We start from the raw sequence: 20,939 nt of genomic DNA, 5'->3' as shown, positions 1-20,939 counted from the left end.
ACTGTATACCAGAACAGTGCTAAAACATAGAAAGCTTGTTGTGCTATCAAATCATGGTTTTCAGTAAAGTACAATTTGTCATAGTCAACTTTGTGCTGTGTAAGGCAAGCCTATGACCCACTTATAGAAAAGCCCGAGACCATCCAGAGACTAACTCAGCTGCAATGGTGCTAAATTCACCTTAGATAACATCATATAGGTAAAAACAATAGGGATTTTTGAATGATGAATATTGGCAATAAAAAAACAGAGAGAGGAAAGACTGAGATATAAAAAAATTACTAAATTTAAACATCTTTTGTAATTCTTAAGGACTGCTTTAGGTCCAACACTGACATAACTTCACTTTAAAATATTTGAAAGCTAAGCATGTTATATACAAGCTGTTATGAGTATCTGATCTGGTGTGAACAACTGCCACACTCAATACTTACACTACAGCAGGCTGGGTAAGGAAGAACACAGGTTGATGGTTGACTGTTGGGGCGGAGCCTTTAGAGGAGCCCTGCCCCTGGGTGGGGTTGTTGTGAAGATACCGCTGAAGCCCACTTGACGACCTTGACATTCCCTCTTTATGTTTCCTAGATGGGGGAGAGAATTGGACACAACATCCACACAACATTCAAAATAATCAACTAAATCACAAAAACACAACCATGATATGCTCAACTAATGCTGGGAAATATCATCATAAATTCTAGCTGAATACAAAAGCTTTAGTGTTCTTTTACACTTTGTTTAAAATAATGGGGGAAAATTGGCGATACAGATTGAAACATAAGAGATACACAGAAGTTCTTCAATTGGCATTACAGTTTAAAAGAAGTTCATTGGCAACAGTTTGAAACATAAGAGATACACAGAAGTTCTTCAATTGGCATTACAGTTTAAAACATAAGAGATACACAGAAGTTCTTCAATTGGCATTACAGTTTAAAACATAAGAGATACACAGAAGGTCTTCAATTGGCAATACAGTTTGAAACATAAAGAGTTACAAATAATTATGGGGAAACTTTGGTGATATAAGTTTGATAAAAGAGAGATACGCATACGGTCCTGAAAAACCCTTAGGTATACAGTTTGAAACATGAGAGCTACAAAGTCTGGTACACGAGAGATACACGTAAGTTCAGGGACAATTTGGTGATATATGTTTGAAAAGAAATTAGGGGAAAGTTTGGTGAAAGATGCTTGGAACATTAGAGATACACATATTAATTTCTATCAATTTCAAGATCATCTTGTACACATTCTACTGCTGTGGAATTGAAACTGGTGAAAATTTGGTATTTTTAACACAAATAAATTGTTTTCTGAATAAGGGATGCAAAATCTCTCCAAAAAAATGAACAGAAGCTCCATGTTCAAAAAATGTTGGTAAGGGAAAGTAGCAAATATTATCAAGCAAAACCAAACCAAGGTAACAGAAAGTTATGAATTATTCAAACGAGTAAGAAATTTGTAAAAGATTTAAAAGTCAGGAAATTTTATGAGACAAAACTTCCACTCAATGTACAAAGTATAAGTGGGTTTCTAGTTCATATAATAGTAGACAAACTAACATTATTTGGCCAATAATTTTTGAACTAGGAAAGTCAAAAACAAACAAACAATAAAAACAATCAAAATATGAATTTTAAAAAGCAAAGACAACAAAATAGAAAACAAGAGGGTCATAATGGCCATAAAGATGCTAACCTAACCTTGATATATTTTCTGGTTCTTGTGGATCATGGAGTCCATTCAACTTCTATGTAATAGAATTCCACTTAAGTCTGAGCTTGGGGCGTGAGGGGTGTTGCACTTTACATGAGCCGTGCCATGAGAAAACCAACATAGTGGGTATGCGACCAGCATGGATCCAGACCAGCCTGCGCATCCACGCAGTCTGGTCAGGATCCATGCTGTTCGCTTTCAAAGCCTATAGCAATTAGAGAAACTGTTAGCGAACAGCATGGAGCCTGACCAGACTGCGCAGATGCGCAGGCTGGTCTGGATCCATGCTGGTCGCAAAGCCACTATGCTGGTTTTCTCATGGCACTTTACATTACCTCTCATTATAAGAATCAACCAAATCGAGTCTGCCATTATTTTGTTTGGTTGCATTCTGGGATCTTCTTACAGATTTTATGAAATATATATCTTGACAAACTGTATCATAAAATGCAACAACTTCATATATGTAGTATGAAAAACATAATCTTGACATATGATAAATATGAAATTGGCAAGAAAAAGCAGGCAAACAGAACCATTTACACAAATTTTACATTACTCTTCTGGCCACAACTGTTCACATTTTAATATATGAATTAGGATTTAATATATCTTTAAAGGGAGGAGAATTATTCTCAAAAGTCTCTGGAACATTTGAAAACTTAGAGATATGTTGAGCATATCATGATTATAAAAGCTAGAAAAACCAGCAACAAATCAAACTGTTGCAAAATAAGGAAAGATAATACAAGACAAAGCTCTCAAAATTGTACCAGACACCAATAATAAAGACAAGACAAAACTACCCAAAACTTTTCTCAGAAAATTTCCAAGAGGAAGGATTACAAACCCGCCTCTTATTCATTATGTGCCATTGAAAATATTGGCACAGATACCGGTGGGGAAAGCAACCTTTATATTTCTAACCTTATATTATTACAGTTGTTCCCTGTGATAGACACATCCAGTCACAAATGGCATAAAAACAAGGCTTGTTTGCACCAAAATATAATGAGGATACTTTTCAAGAATCTTTCTCTTTGTAATTTATAAAATGAGCCATGCCATGAGAAAACCAACATAGTGGGTTTGCGACCAGCATGGATCCAGACCAGCCTGAGCATCCGTGCAGTCTGGTCAGGATCCATGCTGTTCGCTTTCAAAGCCTATTACAATAAGAGAAACCGTTAGCGAACAGCATGGATCCTGACTAGACTGCGCGGATGCATAGGCTGGTCTGGATCCATGCTGGTCTCAAACCCACTATGTTGGTTTTCTCATGACGCAGCTCATTAATAAATTTAAGGTAGTGGACCAATAATGTCACTCGACAATTTCCGTATGATTATGTATTCTAAGACTTATGTTTCGTTTGTTTGTTTATTTTGGGTTTAGAGCCGTTTTTCAACAGTATTTCAGTGATTTAATGGCGGGCAGTTAACCTAACCAGTGTTCCTGGATTCTGTACCAGTACTTACCTGTTCTATGCAAGTAATGCCAATTTCTCCACATGAATCAGAGGTGGAGGACAAATGATTTCAGATACAATGGCCTTTATCAAACTGTCACAGACAACATACACCTTGCCTGGGATCAAACTCACGACCCCTAGATCCGTAGATCTGTGACTGATGTGACTCATTATTGAGCTAAGCAGACCAGCTTATTCTTGTTATGTAATTGGTCATTCTCCGGACATAAATATATCTTAACACTCAAATGGCTTTTTCCATAAAAAAAACAGAGAATGTTGGAACAGCATACATAGAATGTGTAATATGCCAGTTGTCATTTAGTGGCCTACTACCTTTTCCTCCAAACTTAAGCTATTTCTAAATCTTTATACATTTTAGAATACTGTAAACATGAAGTGGTTAATTTCCAAAAAGAGATACCTTAAATTACTTTTTAAGACGTTAATTCTAAGTTACATTTTATGTTATCTTTGTTACGAAATATTCAAGCATAGAAGTTAAGAAAAAAAGTATAAAAATAATTGAGCCGTGCCATGAGAAAACCAACATAGTGGGTTTGCGACCAGCATGCATCCGCGCAGTCTGGTCAGGATCCATGCTGTTCGCTTTTAAAGCCTACTACAATTAGAGAAGCCATTAGCAAACAGCATGGATCCTGACCAGACTGCGCGGATGCGCAGGCTGGTCTGGATCCATGCTGGTCGCAAACCCACTATGTTGGTTTTCTCATGGCACGGCTCAATTAATACACCACCACTAATTATGTTGCAGACAACACTTCTTTCCATGCCATATAAATCATAAAATAGTTTTTTTTACTGTAACTCAAAAAACCTCTAAAATCATAGCCTATCTGCATGCATTAAATTATAACAAAACCGTTTACACCTTTTTTTAATTACTGTGAGTCATATCATACATTTCACAACTCATTACACACTTGGCTCCTTATATGGAAAATGCCAAGAGATAGCAATGCTGACTTGGGTAATGTGTCAGCACTCTGTCTGGGTTTACAAACTTAATTTCACCCTTTTCTTACTAAATCACTGTCCATATTTTGCTAATTTTCAGCACTACAACAGACACTGATTTCTACCAGCAAATGAGCCAATGTTCTATTTTTAGAATTGTAGCCAGTGTTTGAGCTTGATAAACTGTGATACACATGGGTACATGAACCATCAGTGAAGAATATGAACCACACAATAATTGACAATATATTCACTTTATAACTAACATTACACAATACTTACTACACATACCATCTTCACTGATCATGTACGCAGATAATGTAACGATTCATTCAGAGTTATCTCCCCTTACCTTGACATACTGCAGATGTCGCCCTGGATGTTAACTTGGTGAGAATTTCCCATAATCCAGTCTGTTAGATATTCCACAAGTTTGTTGCGGAATTTCATTTCCTGTCTAAATGTCAAGTCATCCCTTCTCAACATCATCTACAAATGTGCAAAACTTTATTACAATACCCATTTTTACTTTAAGATATACCTGTAATATTAAATTGCCTATTTTACCTTTAAATTGCGAAAACCACATAAAACAACCAAGCACAAGAAAACAACCCAATTAACAGTGTGCATATAATAAAATGAGCCGTGCCATGAGAAAACCAACATTGTGGGTTTGCGACCAGCATGGATCCTGACCAGACTGGGCGGATGCGCAGTTTTGTCTGGATCCATGCTGGTCGCAAAGCCACTATGTTGATTTTCCCATGGCACGGCTCAAATGTCTTTGCTAAATATAAATGTTTCAGATAAATAGTTCCAGAAATATTTGCGGATTAAAGCTCTTACTTTAGTAGAGAGGAATATATAAGGGATAAAACTCTTACCAACAAACCAACTTAACTTTGCTTAGTTTGTAACTTATGCATTGCCAAATCAAATACATATGTTTACATATAGATTAAAATGAAACAGTGAGTTTTCTACTGACCATTGCTTAAAATCAAGTCACTGTGAATTTGGACATAGTGTCCATAGCTCAAAATCAAGTTACAATGAATCTGACCATAGTTACCATTGCTCAAAATAATAGACATAATGACCATTGCTTAAGATCAAGTCAAAATAAATTTGGACATAGTGACTACTGCCCAAAAATTAAGTCACAATATATATGGACAGAGAAACCATTGCTCAAAATCCAGTCGTGATACAAAAGTGGACATAAAACTGGTATAATCATACTCACAGCTTCCACCAGTTGACACAATTTAATCTTGATCTGTATAGCATGAACTGTGGAGTCTAGATGTCTAACATATCTACAATGGTAAAACAAAATTTAACATCTCTCATCTATATTATAGACCTAGTGACAGCAGTCAGTTTGCAGTGTGCTGGTCATTGTAAATTTTTCCAAATTTCTTTTACTCATCATGCTGACTGTTACACTTGTCAAACACTATGTACATTATTAACATGTAATTTCATCAAGCGCTCAAAACTTTAATCTATTTACAGATGATATAGAGGTCACTGTGACCCTGACTTAATGGCCCCTAAAGCAATGGGGTAATCTAGAGACCACATAAAATCATCCTATAAAGTTGGACCACTGAAGGCCTAATTATTGTTCTCCAGTTATTAACCCCTGACCTTATGACCCCTTCCCCCTTAAAAGGCAGTCTTATAGCCAGAAACACAAGTTTAAAATACACCATTCAATGAACAAGCCTTTACCTGACAACAGCCAACATGAGTTGTTCTATACTGGCTACACCAAGATGTTCACAAGGCTGGTCAGGCTTCATCTCCAAGATGTTCTTCATTATAAATATCACATTCTCTATAAACTGTGTGCTCAGGTCTGTCACTATAACCTGCATTATAAATATCACATTTTCTACAAATTGTGTGGTCAGGTCTGTCACTATAAAAACCAACATCATAAATTTAACATTATCTACATATTTTATACTCAGATCTATTTCTATATCCTATATTTTAAATATGCTCCTCTGCATCCTGTCAAGAAAATATTTATTACCATATTTAAACAAGATAAGGATCAATAGGAGGAGCTGTCCCTTATTCATTTGCCTACTAGAGATATGTCAGAGATAAAAGTACTGTTACTGACCTGACCAGATGGATCAAAGTACTTGTCCACACAGATTTTGATTTGGTCGAAGAGTATAGGATAGAGAGCAGAATTGAGCTCGTGACCTACAAGTTCCTTCACATGCTTCTGAATCTGAGCACCAAACTTCTCATTCTGACACACCAACAGCTTCAACAAGTTGCTGATAAACCTGTAAAAAATCATCATTCATGTGACAGTATTACTCATAAACTTGTAAAAAATACTATCATTCATGTGGAAGTCTTGCTAATAATTATGTAAAATATCATTCACATTTCTAAGAACTGCCAGACTGCCAGTTCCATTTTTTTTACAGATTTGTTTTTGCTATGAGATTTCCAGATATAAATTTGCGATGTAACAGGAAAAACATGACTGAACCACATCATGATTTATTAGCAGTGAAAAACAATTCTTAAACATAACATGGTCAATCTGTCAAATAAGTCAAAGCATAGTAAACATAATATTTTTTTTATGTGAACTGTTGCCTTACAATATAACAGGACAGAAATTAATCATATGGTTCACTCGCATACAGGCCATATATCTATCTCTATTACTTCACTTACTGTATTACAGGACACAGATTTATCACAGAATAATAACTTACTGTGTAACAGGACAGTACTGTGAGTCTGTAGTGGCACAGCTCTGCATCAGGCTGCCTTTCCTTGTGTCCAGAGCTAGACATGTAGCACTGAAAGTAACAGAATACACGAAACAATAAATATCTTACACAGATACAGGTATCATTTACATCTGTGAACTGCAGTGTGCATATTAAGTTTTAATAAAAAGTACCAGAACTTATACTTGCATGCTACATGATTATTTTTGTCCTAAGACCTAGTTTTAGAAGAAGGTTGCTTAACAAAGCTAGACATAACTGATGTAGTAACCAATGTCTCCCTTGGTTACACTGGAACCAGACTGGATCTACATATATCTTATTCACCTTGCTCTATGAACCTTGCTCTGTAACCTGACTCCACCTAGAGCACACAGGAACCCCGTCATATTGGCCCACTCATTTAACTGGTCCTACAATATAAGAAGGCCACATACTAAAATAAATACTTTGTCTTTTTGTCTCTGTTTTCTTTGTTGATCTGTGATCAAAGATGTATAATATGAAGTCAAATACTTGACCCCCCACCCCATCACAATACAAGCAGCCTCATACCTGAGCAGGCTCCACCGTATCTAATATACCTGCATGCCTAAACCCTATAGAGAACTTAAGAATTGTTATATGAAAACTGGACTTTCTAATTACAACTAGTATTCTGTTGGTCAGAATCACAGTTTGTTTGTTTTGGGTTTAGTGCCATTTGTCAACAGTTTTTCAGTTATGTAATAACAGGCAGTGAACCTGACCAGTGTTCTTAGATTCTGTTCCAGTACTAACCAGATTTCTGTAACTGTTAACTTCTCTGCATGAATCAGAGGTGGAGGATGAATGATTTCAGACAAAATGTCTACGGAGAATATAGGGCTCAACTAAGAATCAAACTCTAAATCAAGCCTGGCAATCCATAGATCTGTGCTATTGAGCTAAGCAAGCGAACTCTGTATCACAGTCTTAAGCCTTAAGTCCAACTGTATTAACCCTTACCATGCTAAATTTCAATAACGGACAGGTCCATCTTCCATTTTGGGCAGTACCATTTATCAATTAAAGGGATGTTTACCGGAAATTTACTGACTGAATAGCGAACAGTGCAGACCATGATCAGACTGCACGGTTGTGCAGGCTGATCTTGGTCTACACTGGTCGCAAAGGCAGAATCAATCGTGTCCAGCATGGTAAGGGTTAATAACCAAACAAACTTGACATTTTCAATTTAAATGTTATAATATTTGAGATCAGTATGGAAAGAAGACTGGTTCTATATATTACAAACCTCAAGTTCATGTTCAGTATTCGCATGGTGTGAAGGTTTACGTCTCAGTCTTATTGCCTCGAGGGTTACTGCATTATCCTCTATCTTCACTTTGTGGTCCTTCGGGTATGCCTCCAGGTAACTTGTGACTACACCCCAGTTTCGGAAAGTGTCGTCCCATGCCTTAAATGTATAAATAATCAGGTGTCATCCCTTAAAATACATAAATAATTGTTCTATAAATGGCATCACTTGCATCAAATGCAAGCTTGTAATTGGAACAAACTTTGAAGAACTCGTTTATAATCTATAAATATGCTGTAAAATCACAAATATTCATAAGGGGCTAATTTTTGTGGATTTTGTAGTTGACTTCAATCATAAAATTAAATCACTAATAACAAACAAAATTCTCATTTAATTCACCTTTCAAAAGTTAAAACTCAGGCATTTGTATTTCCATAAAATAGCTGTTTTAGCCCTAACCACAAAATTTCATGCTCAGGAGCTTAATCTTACATAAAGCTGAAAATAAGAAAACAGTTAACACCAAATTTAAATAAAATATGAGTAGTTGCCACACCTCATGTCTCCATCTCACAGTACTGCACAAATAATCAATTCTTTTGAATAGTAACATTTTATATAACAAGTCTGCACAGTCTAGTATATAACATCTTGTACATACTGTTTATACAGTATGTTTATTTGCTATTACCTTATCAAAGAAATGAAAACATTTGACAAACCTGTGATGTGCCTGGCGTTGACTGGTCGATTTTTCTCAATAAAGCCATGATTCTCTTCTGCAAGGCAGCCCGACCTAGGATAAAGATAATATCTACAAAGCTCATTGCTTTACATTTATCTAAAACAGCACTTATACACCAATCTCGAAACATTCTCAAATCTTAACTTTGCCTTCTGTACTTTTACAAATCTTCCAAACTAACTTCAATGCCACATAACCGTTGTTTTATACACTTGTCGTTATGTTTGGTGATACTCTAAGGGTTATTCACCATCAGAATGACTGTTATAAATCACATTACCTGTAGTAAGAACAGTAGCAGCTGCAGCCAGCTCAGAGTAAACGTTGTAGTTGGGCAGTAACTGCGTTACGGCCATCTCATCTACCCCACATCGTATCTCAGCCTCCTCACACAGGAGGTGGAAACACGACATTGCCGTCAACACAGCGTCTATATCAATACTCCACAGGTACATGAAAAACACAACCTGAAAATAATTGCAACAAAATAAAGATGTGTTGGTAACATTTTTTATTCTGAAATCAAACTTGTAAAACTGTCTCATACAATGTAACTCTAAATTAGAATTTTCCAAATACTGTTTATTCCAATATATCTACAGTCTAAATGTATGTCCTTCAATGAAACTTAGATATTGTATTCAAGTACCAACAAATTTCTTTGTGACCAAAGTCAAAGCTCACCCATGACTATGCTGTTTACATATGTCACATTCTCCTACGAGATGCATACATTTTCTGGACATTGCCTAAGGCAAGTTTGTGCTGTGACACAACATTAGAACCTTAGCTGTTCAAACAACCGACATAAGGGAACAATCCAGTTCTTTTAAAGACACAGAATGGTGAGCTAGATACATTAAAACGATCAAAATGGGAGAGAAAAAAAAGAAAACTTTTAATATAATTTGATTCTCATTTCTGTATGAAATACATGGATGCGTTTCTTCTCCATATATCTTAAACATGCTCATGTACTCCACACCCTAATGAAAACTACACAGCAGTGACTTATGGCTTAAATGTCTTCAAAAACAGTTTACAGTCTGAACCTAAAAACAAAGGTACTTTAAATCCAAGATGAGACTTTTATTTAATCTATAAAAGAAATTGTGAAAACTTCTATATTCTGTTCGTCAACTTTTGTGTGTGTGTGTGTGTGTTTTACACCTACACCTACATAAGAATGCTTATAGATGTTTCAATTGACTCTGTATCTCACCTCTAATTTGATATGAGCCTGTTTACAGACAGGTATGTTACTGCCTACATTCGCATTAGAACTGTGTTTCTGCAGGAAGCTGTTACGGCATACCAGAATCTCCTGTAACCACTTCAAGATTTCTGTGTAGTTAATAATCTGGTGTTGGATCAACTTCTGAGAGATGGAGAACAATACTTGTGAGCTGAAATATTATGAACACATGTTACCTTTGTAGAAATGAATCATTTACTTCACTTTTTTATATATAAAAAAAACAAACTTTAATTTATCTGTTCGAAAGTTCAGCTGCTAACTTCGATGTTCAATACCTGTATAAATGACCAGGAATGGTATCTAAGTGAGACAAAAAATCTTATGTCCGGCAGCCATCAAAACTGAATGTTTCTTTTTGGTTTAACGCCATTTTTCAATAGTATTTTAGATATGTAATGGCAGGAAGTTAACCTAACCACTGTTCCTGGATTCTTTACCAGTACAAACCTGTTCTCTGCAAGTAACTGCCAACTTTCACACATGAATCAGGCATCGAGGACGAATTATCTCAGACACAATGTCTTTTGTCATGGAGAACATATGCCTCACCTGAGGATCAAAACTGAATGACTTACGCAACTGTCAAATGAGTAAAAGATATAACCATTATGTAATTAACTTACTTGACATCCCAGAATGTATTTATAGGGGCCTCAGGATTCCATAACTCTATGTTCACCGGCTGATGTAAACACAACAATGCCTGAAAGACAAAACAAAAATTTCAGTGTTTCTATCTGGTATCTAAATGAGAAAATATGTTTAATATTCAGTATGGTAACAAGATCAATTGAGAAAATACTATTCAATTATTTTATTACCAAGGTAGATTTCCACACAAATTTTGTTCCTGTACACAAATGGTCATCTAGAATAACACTGAAGTGAAGCAAAAAATGTTTTAACTGCTGTTTATTGAAAAGAGTAAGGCAAAAACTCCCAATAAAAGGCAGGTAGTCGGCGAAAGTCCCAACCTGGAATGTATGTAACAACTGAAAAATTTCCTACCAAGCTTACATATAAAGTCTATGAAACAGTGCAATTATTAAGTTATTGTACAGCACTGAACTCGAGTCAAGAGATCAGTCCCAACTTGGGATCAAACCCAGGTCTTTAGCAGCTTTGTCCAACAGACTAACCACTGCACTACTAACCCCCTATAGTTACTTTTCAGGTTCAAGTTGTGTGAAGGTCACAGCACTGTTACCCCACAACTAACAATAGTTCTTTCCTAGACCAACAACTAATAACTCATTAAGTCTGATGTTATCTCATTTTTGATGTTTTCTCCCTAAGTCTCATCTTTTTGCTACACCAGCACCAATCGGTATCAAGAAAGTTTTACCTCCATAGCCTCTTGTGCCACATCCTCTGGCATCCATTGTTGATGCACCAATGATACAAGGCCATTGATTAACTCCAGTGTACTGCTTTGTATCTCGTGTCCTGGCTTACCCTGGTTCTGATTATATCATAAACACATTATAAACAGCTGATAATTCCTGACTAGCTAGGTAAAACAGGAGAGGTCTGACACAAAAATGACACAGCTTACAGTTGCCCAAGACAATACAGAACTAACATAGTAAATGTTATGAACTCTGAAAACACCTTATTTAAGTAAGTAAGAAACTGTGTACTTCTCAGCTCAATATTACAATGCACACTGATTCAATTAAGGTAGCAGACCTTAATGGCACTCAGTAATGTCCATGTATGTCTTTGGACATAAATAAAACTTAGCGCCTGCATGTTTTTCCGTTAAAGAACAGGAGAATGCCAAATCGAAATTATAAAGATTATCAATTTTGCCGATTTCCATTACAGTACCATCATCTTAAACATTTTCCTGAAAATTGTAAGGTTTGTAGTTTTTATGTTGGAATATGAGCTTTAAGAACATATTAACTTATTTTACTGTAATCCATAATTTGACCAATTAGAACAAAACTATGTCAAGGTCCGTGTAACATACAGATTAAGACAGTAAAACTTACATGTAACATAAGATTAGGGTCTGCGTGTATCAGCCGTACTATCCACAGCAGTAGATATCTGTAGGTGGTCATCGTCTCATTGGTAGGTTTGGTCAGTATGCTGATTCTCGTTAAACTCTGTAATACAAAGCAACACGTTATCTCACCATTCCATCATTCAATGATGATATACAGGAAGTAATTGATACCCAAGCCCATACTCACCAACAGTTTTAAGTCTCAAACTTTGAAATGCTAAAATGTAAAATGAAAATGCCCTGTATTTGTAACTACTGTACAGATTTTATGAAATTTGGCATGAATATTGCATACACTACAGCAGAAAGCTATGCAATCTTTCAACATTACAAATTTGTTACAAAGGAATCTACAACAAAATTTCAATTTCTTGCACCTTAAAGTCTAAATTCCACACTTAAAACATAGATGGCTACAGGCCCAGGATCCAAAGTTTAAAATGTCTCAACACTCATACTTCAGACGGCCAAGTATTCAATCTGCCTGAATTTGAATTTTTGCTAACAATATATCTCTCATGCCAAACCTCATGGTATTAAGCAATTTTTTCAGCTAAGAAACTTTCATGGGCACTTGGGAATATTCTGCCATTGTAGTCTATATAATAACTAGGTACTAAAATGTATAAAGTCAGATGTGTTTAATACAGGTAATAGTTATACTTACATATGGCAGCCCTCCTACCCCAGTAGGTTTTTGAGTTGTGTGTGTGCCCATTCCCTGGGTAACTTTATTGAGTGTATCTGTAAACATGTTACGTAACTCTGCAGCCTTTCCATATATTATACTGATGTTGGGCCACCATGCCAAACGTCGCTGTAATTACAATCATGTATCTCTATGATTAAGAATTATATCACTGAGCAGGAATATCAGATTAAAATCCTAACATAAACAATTTACTTTAACAAAATTCACATTTGAGCCACGTCACGGGAAAACGAACATAGTGCGTTTGTGACAGGCATGGATCCAGACCAGCCTGCGCATCAGTCAGTCTGGTCAGGATCCATGCTGTTTGCTAACGGTTTCCTTAATTGCAATAGGCTTTGAAAGCAAACAGCATGGATCCTGACCAGACTGCGTGGATGTGCAACCTGGTCTGGATCCATGCTGGTCACAAATGCACAATGTTGGTTTTCTCATGGCGTGGCTCATTTAACTACCACAAGGGCCTTCACATTTAAACAAAAATTATTGCATGACTCATTACAAAATCTGTCTGTCCATAGTCTTCAGAAATTTCTACCGGAAAGAAAAAAAACTCTGAAATTTTAGTTTTGATGTCATGCAAAACAAACTTACTGAAGGGCATTAAATAAGTATATACTTACACTACCTTAAAGCTAATAGATTACACAACTGGTTAAATCAACAAAAGACAAATTAGATTTGGCATAAAAAAAAAATATGTTTGTTTCCTGTAACATGCTGAAAAAAATGGGGGTCGGTAGGTAGGGAATTTTTTTTTTTTTTAATTTTTTTTTTAGTAGGTGTCAGAACATTTCAGTGTTTAGTAACCTTATTATCGTCAATTAACTGCCTAATCAGGCCTCAACCTTAACTTTCTTCAGCAGTTGCCAGCAGGTTCACCAACTGCTAAAATCTAGTAGACCTGCTCAGACTTTAGTGGACCTCCAATTCTATCTCATAAATTGTGATGCTGTAGACGTCATAACTTCATATGACTCAAAGAAACAGGACTTATTTCTAAATAATTAAAAATGGAAGACTGTAGCAATCTGTTATCCCGAAAAATATTTATTTTGAAAAGTGTCCCAAAATATGGACACAATCAGCACCAGTGTTGAAAGTGAAAAAAAAAAACATCAACAATTATCGGTAATCATTCTGATGATAAACTAAGTAATTGACCTCGTTTTCATCATCAATTAACACCCCCTCAAAGAGCTAAAAGAAGTGTGTCGGTTATTGTGGCATCTGCAGTGGAGATCAAAGCGGTATAGTTTCCACGAGATTGTCATTGCAATACGTCATGTTTTCGCGCCATGTGACACATCACTGTCTGATCGTACTTTCTCGATTCCTTTAATTGTTGAGAAGAAATCAGTAAAAAAGTTTTTTCTTTAATTTTTTAAAAGCGAATGTGCAATATCCCGAATAAACTGACATGTAAATGTGTCAGATCGTGAACGATACTGACCTATTTGCTCTCAAGAAATTTACATTATTGTTTGAGAAGAATATCTAACAAAGTGTTGTGTCAAAAAATATATGTACGAAGACTCATTTAAAACTTATTAAAAATCGCAACGACATCATACTGCCTCATTTTAAAACCACATTTCTATTTACGTTCATGAGGTCACGTAACCTATTCTGCCGTGCTAACAGAAATCTGTTTGCCAAAAAATCGTTTTACTCCATGTATTTAAATTGCTGCCACTTTTTCATTATTTAAGATTTTTTAATTGTGTTTTTTGTACTTTCTGGTCAAAAGTCTGAATTTTATTACCATAGTATGTACCGTTTATTTACTTTAAAAAGGAAATAAATAATCAAGATCACGCTGTTTGAAATTTTACAAAACATTATATGAAAATTTGATCGTTTTAAAAGAATTTTGCCTACATTCCTGTCGATATCTTATTAAAATTGTTATAGAATTCAAACTGTATTAGTTCTCAAGCAGTGTTGAATATCTGAAGCGAATATATTAAATCAAAGGCCTGAAGGGCCTGAGAGTCGGCTAATGATTATAGTCTACCAGTTTCAGTTTGGTTTTAGTTTTTTCCCCAACTGAACAGAGATTTTGTTACAATAGATGAAATGGACATTCAGTCGATGCCTAGTAAAACTTTGATTGACATTATACAAGTATTTAAACCCAATATATTTCTCTAAAATTGAAGAGTGGTTCGCAAAAATAAAAATGTTGAAAGTACAAACTACAATTTGACAGGTGACACTAAGATACTGCCCATGACTATAAATATTTTTCCAGTAAACATTTGCCTCCGGCATTACCAAAACAGGCAATTATCGGCTGGTATATATTCGCACATGATAAAATTTGAATATGAAAATTTATATATTGAAATTTTATAGCGCGGATTGCCACATACAATTTGTAACGGATGGACGAAAGAACTGTTCAGATATTTTACAGATAAGGGGCCTGGCAATAACCGTGTCACACGCTAGGTATTGTTCAATCATATTAAAAGGGATGTGAATTTAAAGTATACTTACTTTTGCATTTAAAGATATGTAAATGTTGCTGAGTGTCAATATATAGTGTCATGAATGTTTACACTGACAGGAAAATTTCGCATTCGAAACTAAGAGAAGTTACTCGGACTAGCTACCAATTTCGGAAAAGATAACCAATATTAATAAATGCAGTTCTTTTTTAGTTAAAACCATCATTTATTCTATTTCAGACCTGTTAACCCCTTCAAAACCATGTCAGTAGTCCCCAAGTCTATGTACTTTCAATTATCCGTTTTGATTCATGTAGACAGACAGGCCCAGACTGGGCTGAAAAAATGTTTGAGCCATTTTCACGTGGTCGGTAGCAGGGTGGGTTTGGGGAGGGGTGTTCCTTCCCGCTTTGAACTGCAGTCAGATTTTGAAATGGGCATTGTGGCAGGTGGTAAAAGGGCAAATGTATCAAACTGTAAAGTGGCAATATGGGGGGAGGGTGTGGGAGGATACCCCTCCTGCAATTAGGGTTTGGGGTATCACCACAAGGAAATTTTGAAAATGTAGACTCTTGATACAGCCTTTGTTGCGATTTCTAACAGAAAATTTTATGTTTCAATTTCTAAATATTACCTCTAGATTCTATTTAGTATTACAATATTCAAAGTATGAATGACTGTCACTTCATAAGTAAATTCTAGAATCATTTCTGTTACAATAATATCTATCATGTCTGTTACTTTAATGTTTAAATTTCATAACACAGCTCGATATTTACCCAAAATATTATATCCGGATATGATTACACTTTCTTTTATACCGCCAAAAGCTCCAGTTTCAACAATATGTTTTACAAATTGTGATGATATGAAGACAGTTTAGCAGCAATTGGCAGTATCTGACCTTGAAGTTTACGGTGAAATTATTTAAATCATTTCATAAAAAAAATTGTTTCGTTTCGTCAAAGCACTCTAACATAGACGATCTACTTTCGATTTCAAAAACTACAAGAAAATACAATTTAATATTTCGCCGATTTGTTTATTTCTCGAAAAATAAGAATTAAAATCATTTTTAATATCTGTAGTAACTAAACAAACCAGTAAGAGCTTCTTCTTCCGATAATTTATCCGTTTACTGACTGCAAAATTCATGTGTGTGTGTAGAAACCCACGCAAAGTTTATAGAAATCATACGATGCGTGTATACGTTCAATGTGGGAGAATTAAGGCTGATCGGGATCGGCTATGTTACCTAACGCAGCCAGACGATTCAGATTTTGTTTTTAAAAAAGCATTGTGTGCATTTCTGTAATTTTATATACGTTTTTATACGCTTAGAAATTATTAGACATGCGTATTTGCATTATTTCTATACGTAATTTACGCTAATACGCATCTTATCAGGAGCCCTGTCCAGGAACTATTTTTTGTCTTTCGCTGGATGTTACGCAAGCTTTGTAAGCCTGCGCAATTCATAAAATGCACATTTATGCTTAATGAGTTACATTCGAGTATTGCACAATTACAAGTCATAAATATGACAGATTATATCGTATATTGGTCATAGCAAAGGGAATTCACACAACTTAACTTCATTCATGCAGTGAACTGTTTAAAGTTTGAGAAATCTAATGGAACTACATCCCTTCACTGTGTTATTTGGTCCATTTAGACTTAGAGAATCGCTGGATAGCAAGGACTCGTCAAAACGATTTCATCGTTTAGCCGACTCAAAAATGAATGCACTACGCGCGTTTTTTGTGTCAAAAGTAACTGCGATGTAAATTAAGTATTACGTAGGGCGCACGTGCTTGTGGAATGGAAAATTACAGCATGATGTTTTGATATTTTTACGATTCGCGGGTACATTCCAGTCATCCAGGTAATTTTGCCTGATGTAATTACTCAATTTGGTAAAGTTACCACGTAAAAACCACTCACCGATCGGTGGAGTAGTCCATTCGTGCTATCCTGACTTTGGACCATATTCATAGTCGCCACTCAAACTCACACTTGACTCAAACTTGGGTAAGTATCACTCAAGTAGGCCTCGAGTAGACCTTGCGGGAGTGTGAGTGGAAGTCGAATGTCATATTCATAAATCCCACTCAATCTTAACTTTCGGAAGGGTAACTCAAGTATTGGTTTCATTGTACACAATATATTTATAGGATTATAACGGTATATATGACAATAACATCAAAGGTATGCAAAAGTGTTAATCGTTATTTTTGCAGATCTATTTGCCAAGTCGGAAGTTGTCGTTTTATTGCCTGTCTGAATGTTTGTCCGTCCGTCTATTTGTTTTATATAACGTATTAATATTAGTATTATTAGTCATGTTAGTAGAATAAAATTTATACTTAAAAATACATGAGTTTTTTTCCCGCTGTATTGAGATTTTATTACAACTGAATAATACTCGTGCCTTTAACTGTTGGTGTTTCCGAAAGCCATTCCACGTAAATTCCAATCATTACATATATATCATTTGTGAAATAAATGTTTTCGAATGAGATTTGGTGAATATTGTTTTTTTTAATGACACATTAAGTCGGAGGGAAATATTTATATTTTTCAGTATGAATTTTCAGATATCTAGGCTTGTAAATATTTGTTACTAGGACGTGTGTTTTTTTGGATTGACTGATGAATTTGCCACCAGCATGGATCCAGACCAGCCTGCGCATCGGCGCAGTCAGGTCATGATCCATGCGGTTCGCTAATAGTTTCTCTATTCTCAGCATAGATCCTGACCAGACAGCAAACGTACTATGTTGGTTTTCTCATGGCGCGGCTCATATCTTTTATAAAATAAATGTTTCCGTAATGATGGGTTCTTCATGACATTAAATTGTTATATTTTTTCAGTATGAATTACTGAAGAAAAAATAACCGATATCTAGGGTTGTGAAATGTAAATATTAGTTACTAAGACGTGTGTTTCTGAGAGTGACTGATGAGCCCCGTCAGATTAGGTTTAGTAGATGTATATTTGATTTCCTGTATCTATCTTTAACCGTTTTTATTAATTCAACAGTCTTTTTATTTGTTGGGTAATTTTACGTTTTCGTCGTCCTCAACAACATGTATTTAAAAAAAGAACTAAATATATTTTTTCCAAAATACCTTGCACAAATATGAACTTTCCCTTTTAAATGACACTGTTATCTTACCTTCAAATTAATTAAATATTGTAAATTTATCATCTAAACTTACATTATGAGACCTTGAGAAACACTCAACGGTCCCCAGGACCTCCCTTAACAGTCACTCACTCTTGGGAGTTGACTCGACTGTCACTCACCTTTATGAATACAAATGGAATCTTTCCTGAGTGAAGATGTGACCGTTCGGCAATTTATTTGAGTATACTCAATGAGTGGTGTTGGAGTTCTGTCTATGAATATAGCCCATAAACTCGCCAATGCTTATAACTGTAGAATGCCGTACTAAGGCAAAATCAACTTTCGTTTTGTGAATTCGCCGATATGGGTACGATCCCCCACCCCCATCACCCCTATTTTTCCACTTTTAAGGGTTTTATTTTATTTGCAGACCGTGACTGAAAATTGGTTGACAGTCGGTCTACCCAACTTTTGATAGCGGACCTGCCGATTTTGGTTGCGCCGGTCCAACGGTCCACCGCTAAGGTCGAGGCCTGTATAAATTAAATTACTAATCAAATAAAATTGTTGAAAATTTGCTCCCGCCTTTCAATAACAGATGTTGTTCATACAAGTTTTTTTTCTACAGTGATTCCTTTCGTTCAGTAAACATTGTGTAACAGGCAAAGTTCATAGTTTTGCAGACAGACATAGCTTCGGGCCGTTTTTGCCAATTAGAGATTTTCGGGGCCACAATTAATCTTTTGTCGCAAATGGCTCAAGTGCAACCGACAGCGTGACCCCTGAACAAGTGGTACAAACATGATAATAGACTGCTCTTCTACGAATTGTTTATCAATTAACGTTTACACCTTGATCAATAAACACCTTTCATAATGAAGTACTAAATACAAACCGCGAGATAACCACGTGTCAGTCAGCGCGTGGCGTGATTGACATCTGTCAGTAGCTAATTAGTATATGACGCTCCGCCTACTGCCATACTTCCGCTTGTGGCGGCGAACAGTATTGAAATTCACCGAGATTTTGATTGACTAGGGGCAGAACTTTTGAACTCGATATGCATCAAAGAAAACTTTTCGATTTTCGCGGGTGAAAACCCGGAACCTCGAGTCTACCGACAAACAGGCTTTTCGCCATGTTGTTTCATGTCGACAGAACCAGGAACGTTCGTGACTATGCGCGACGAGGTCGGATGCAACTAAATTATCCCTATAATCAATAAAGATATGATCAGAATCTCGAATTTCAGCCCATAAAAAAATTGCGGTCGGCGGTAAAAACTTACGGTCGGTCGGGTTACAGGAAACAAACATATTTTTTTTTTAGGCCTTTCTATGATACAATGCAATTTTAGGTGCTATGCAATGCAAATATTCGGAAAAATGAAGCGGGCTAAAATGGATGAAACGGCTGAACTATTGTAATATTTTACCTTACCTGTGTAATAATTCTGTGTAATGCATTGACCAGCACAAAATGATATATGGGAGGAGAGTGTGGATTGAGACAGACCTTCAGAACATCATTATTGTGTGGGGTGATCCGAAAACACGAAACAAAACAATCTATATATAGATCCAAATCCTGTCCCACAATACTCTGACCTCGGGTAAATGTCTTACTGTTTGGTGGTGGGTTGAATAACAAGGACTGAAATAGAAGAACACAAGATGTTACAGTTTATCTGGATGAAAAATAATACCATTTCATGAGTTCTTATAGTTCTGGGCCTTAATTTATCAAAATTTTATGTATTTCCTATATCAATCAGTATACATGAATTCTTTCTAGAATATTTCATTTTTTTTTTATTAATTCTGAATTACGTCAATGCAGTTTTTGAACGGGTATGCCTCTGGGTATGTTAAATTTTCTGAACACCTTGTTGAGTAAATAAACATCTGGATTCTTTATCTGAATATTTCATCAAACAGTTAAACGTACCTTAAGATCTCCTATCACAGACTGCACTAAACTGAAGAGAACGTTGAGTCTATCATGAATGCTGATGTATGTAGACGCCTTACACAGACGAACGCATGTGACTGCCGCACCCTCTGCCAACGATTTATGACAACTATGATGGTTTGCAATTGTCTTCTTCACCTCATCAATAAAATGTTTCTGGAAAACACAAACAGTCTTCTTTCACACTTTAAAGAAGACATAGCATCAGTAACAATCATATGGACTACCAAAACAAGGCAAAAGGACACACTTCAAAAATTTCAGTTGCTAACAAACATTTTCTTTTGTCCATATAAACTTTAATTTACATCCACAGCCAATTTATAACTTATTCTGCTGAGTTTTAAGTCACACTGGCACAGCTCAGGTTGTATGGCGAATTTTCCAGCATTAACTGTGGAAGAAAGCAAAAGTAGTTCCGGCTAGACATT

General features: G+C 35.8%; 1 protein-coding gene across 1 annotated transcript in view; it reads right to left on the bottom strand.

The window, feature by feature from the left end:
* LOC123533079 (neurofibromin-like) overlaps positions 1-20,939 on the bottom strand; it is a 111,929-nt gene that overhangs the window by 65,176 nt on the left and 25,814 nt on the right. The window contains exons 11-27 of the mRNA XM_053520449.1: positions 20,485-20,664; positions 19,978-20,190; positions 12,909-13,058; positions 12,225-12,341; positions 11,573-11,689; positions 10,851-10,930; positions 10,192-10,375; positions 9,250-9,436; positions 8,947-9,020; positions 8,219-8,380; positions 7,270-7,355; positions 6,925-7,011; positions 6,309-6,480; positions 5,909-6,048; positions 5,418-5,490; positions 4,521-4,657; positions 435-581 (exon numbers count right to left, since the gene is read on the bottom strand). Of these exons, the coding sequence (XP_053376424.1) occupies positions 435-581; positions 4,521-4,657; positions 5,418-5,490; positions 5,909-6,048; positions 6,309-6,480; positions 6,925-7,011; positions 7,270-7,355; positions 8,219-8,380; positions 8,947-9,020; positions 9,250-9,436; positions 10,192-10,375; positions 10,851-10,930; positions 11,573-11,689; positions 12,225-12,341; positions 12,909-13,058; positions 19,978-20,190; positions 20,485-20,664 (2,306 nt within the window). The remainder of the gene's footprint in view (positions 1-434; positions 582-4,520; positions 4,658-5,417; positions 5,491-5,908; positions 6,049-6,308; positions 6,481-6,924; positions 7,012-7,269; positions 7,356-8,218; positions 8,381-8,946; positions 9,021-9,249; positions 9,437-10,191; positions 10,376-10,850; positions 10,931-11,572; positions 11,690-12,224; positions 12,342-12,908; positions 13,059-19,977; positions 20,191-20,484; positions 20,665-20,939) is intronic.

The sequence above is a fragment of the Mercenaria mercenaria genome, chromosome 12 (genome assembly GCF_021730395.1).
Source record: "Mercenaria mercenaria strain notata chromosome 12, MADL_Memer_1, whole genome shotgun sequence".
NCBI classification, from domain to species: Eukaryota; Metazoa; Mollusca; class Bivalvia; order Venerida; family Veneridae; genus Mercenaria; species Mercenaria mercenaria.
The sequence above is the reverse complement of the archived record's forward strand: the minus strand, read 5'-3'. Positions and strand labels throughout refer to the sequence as shown.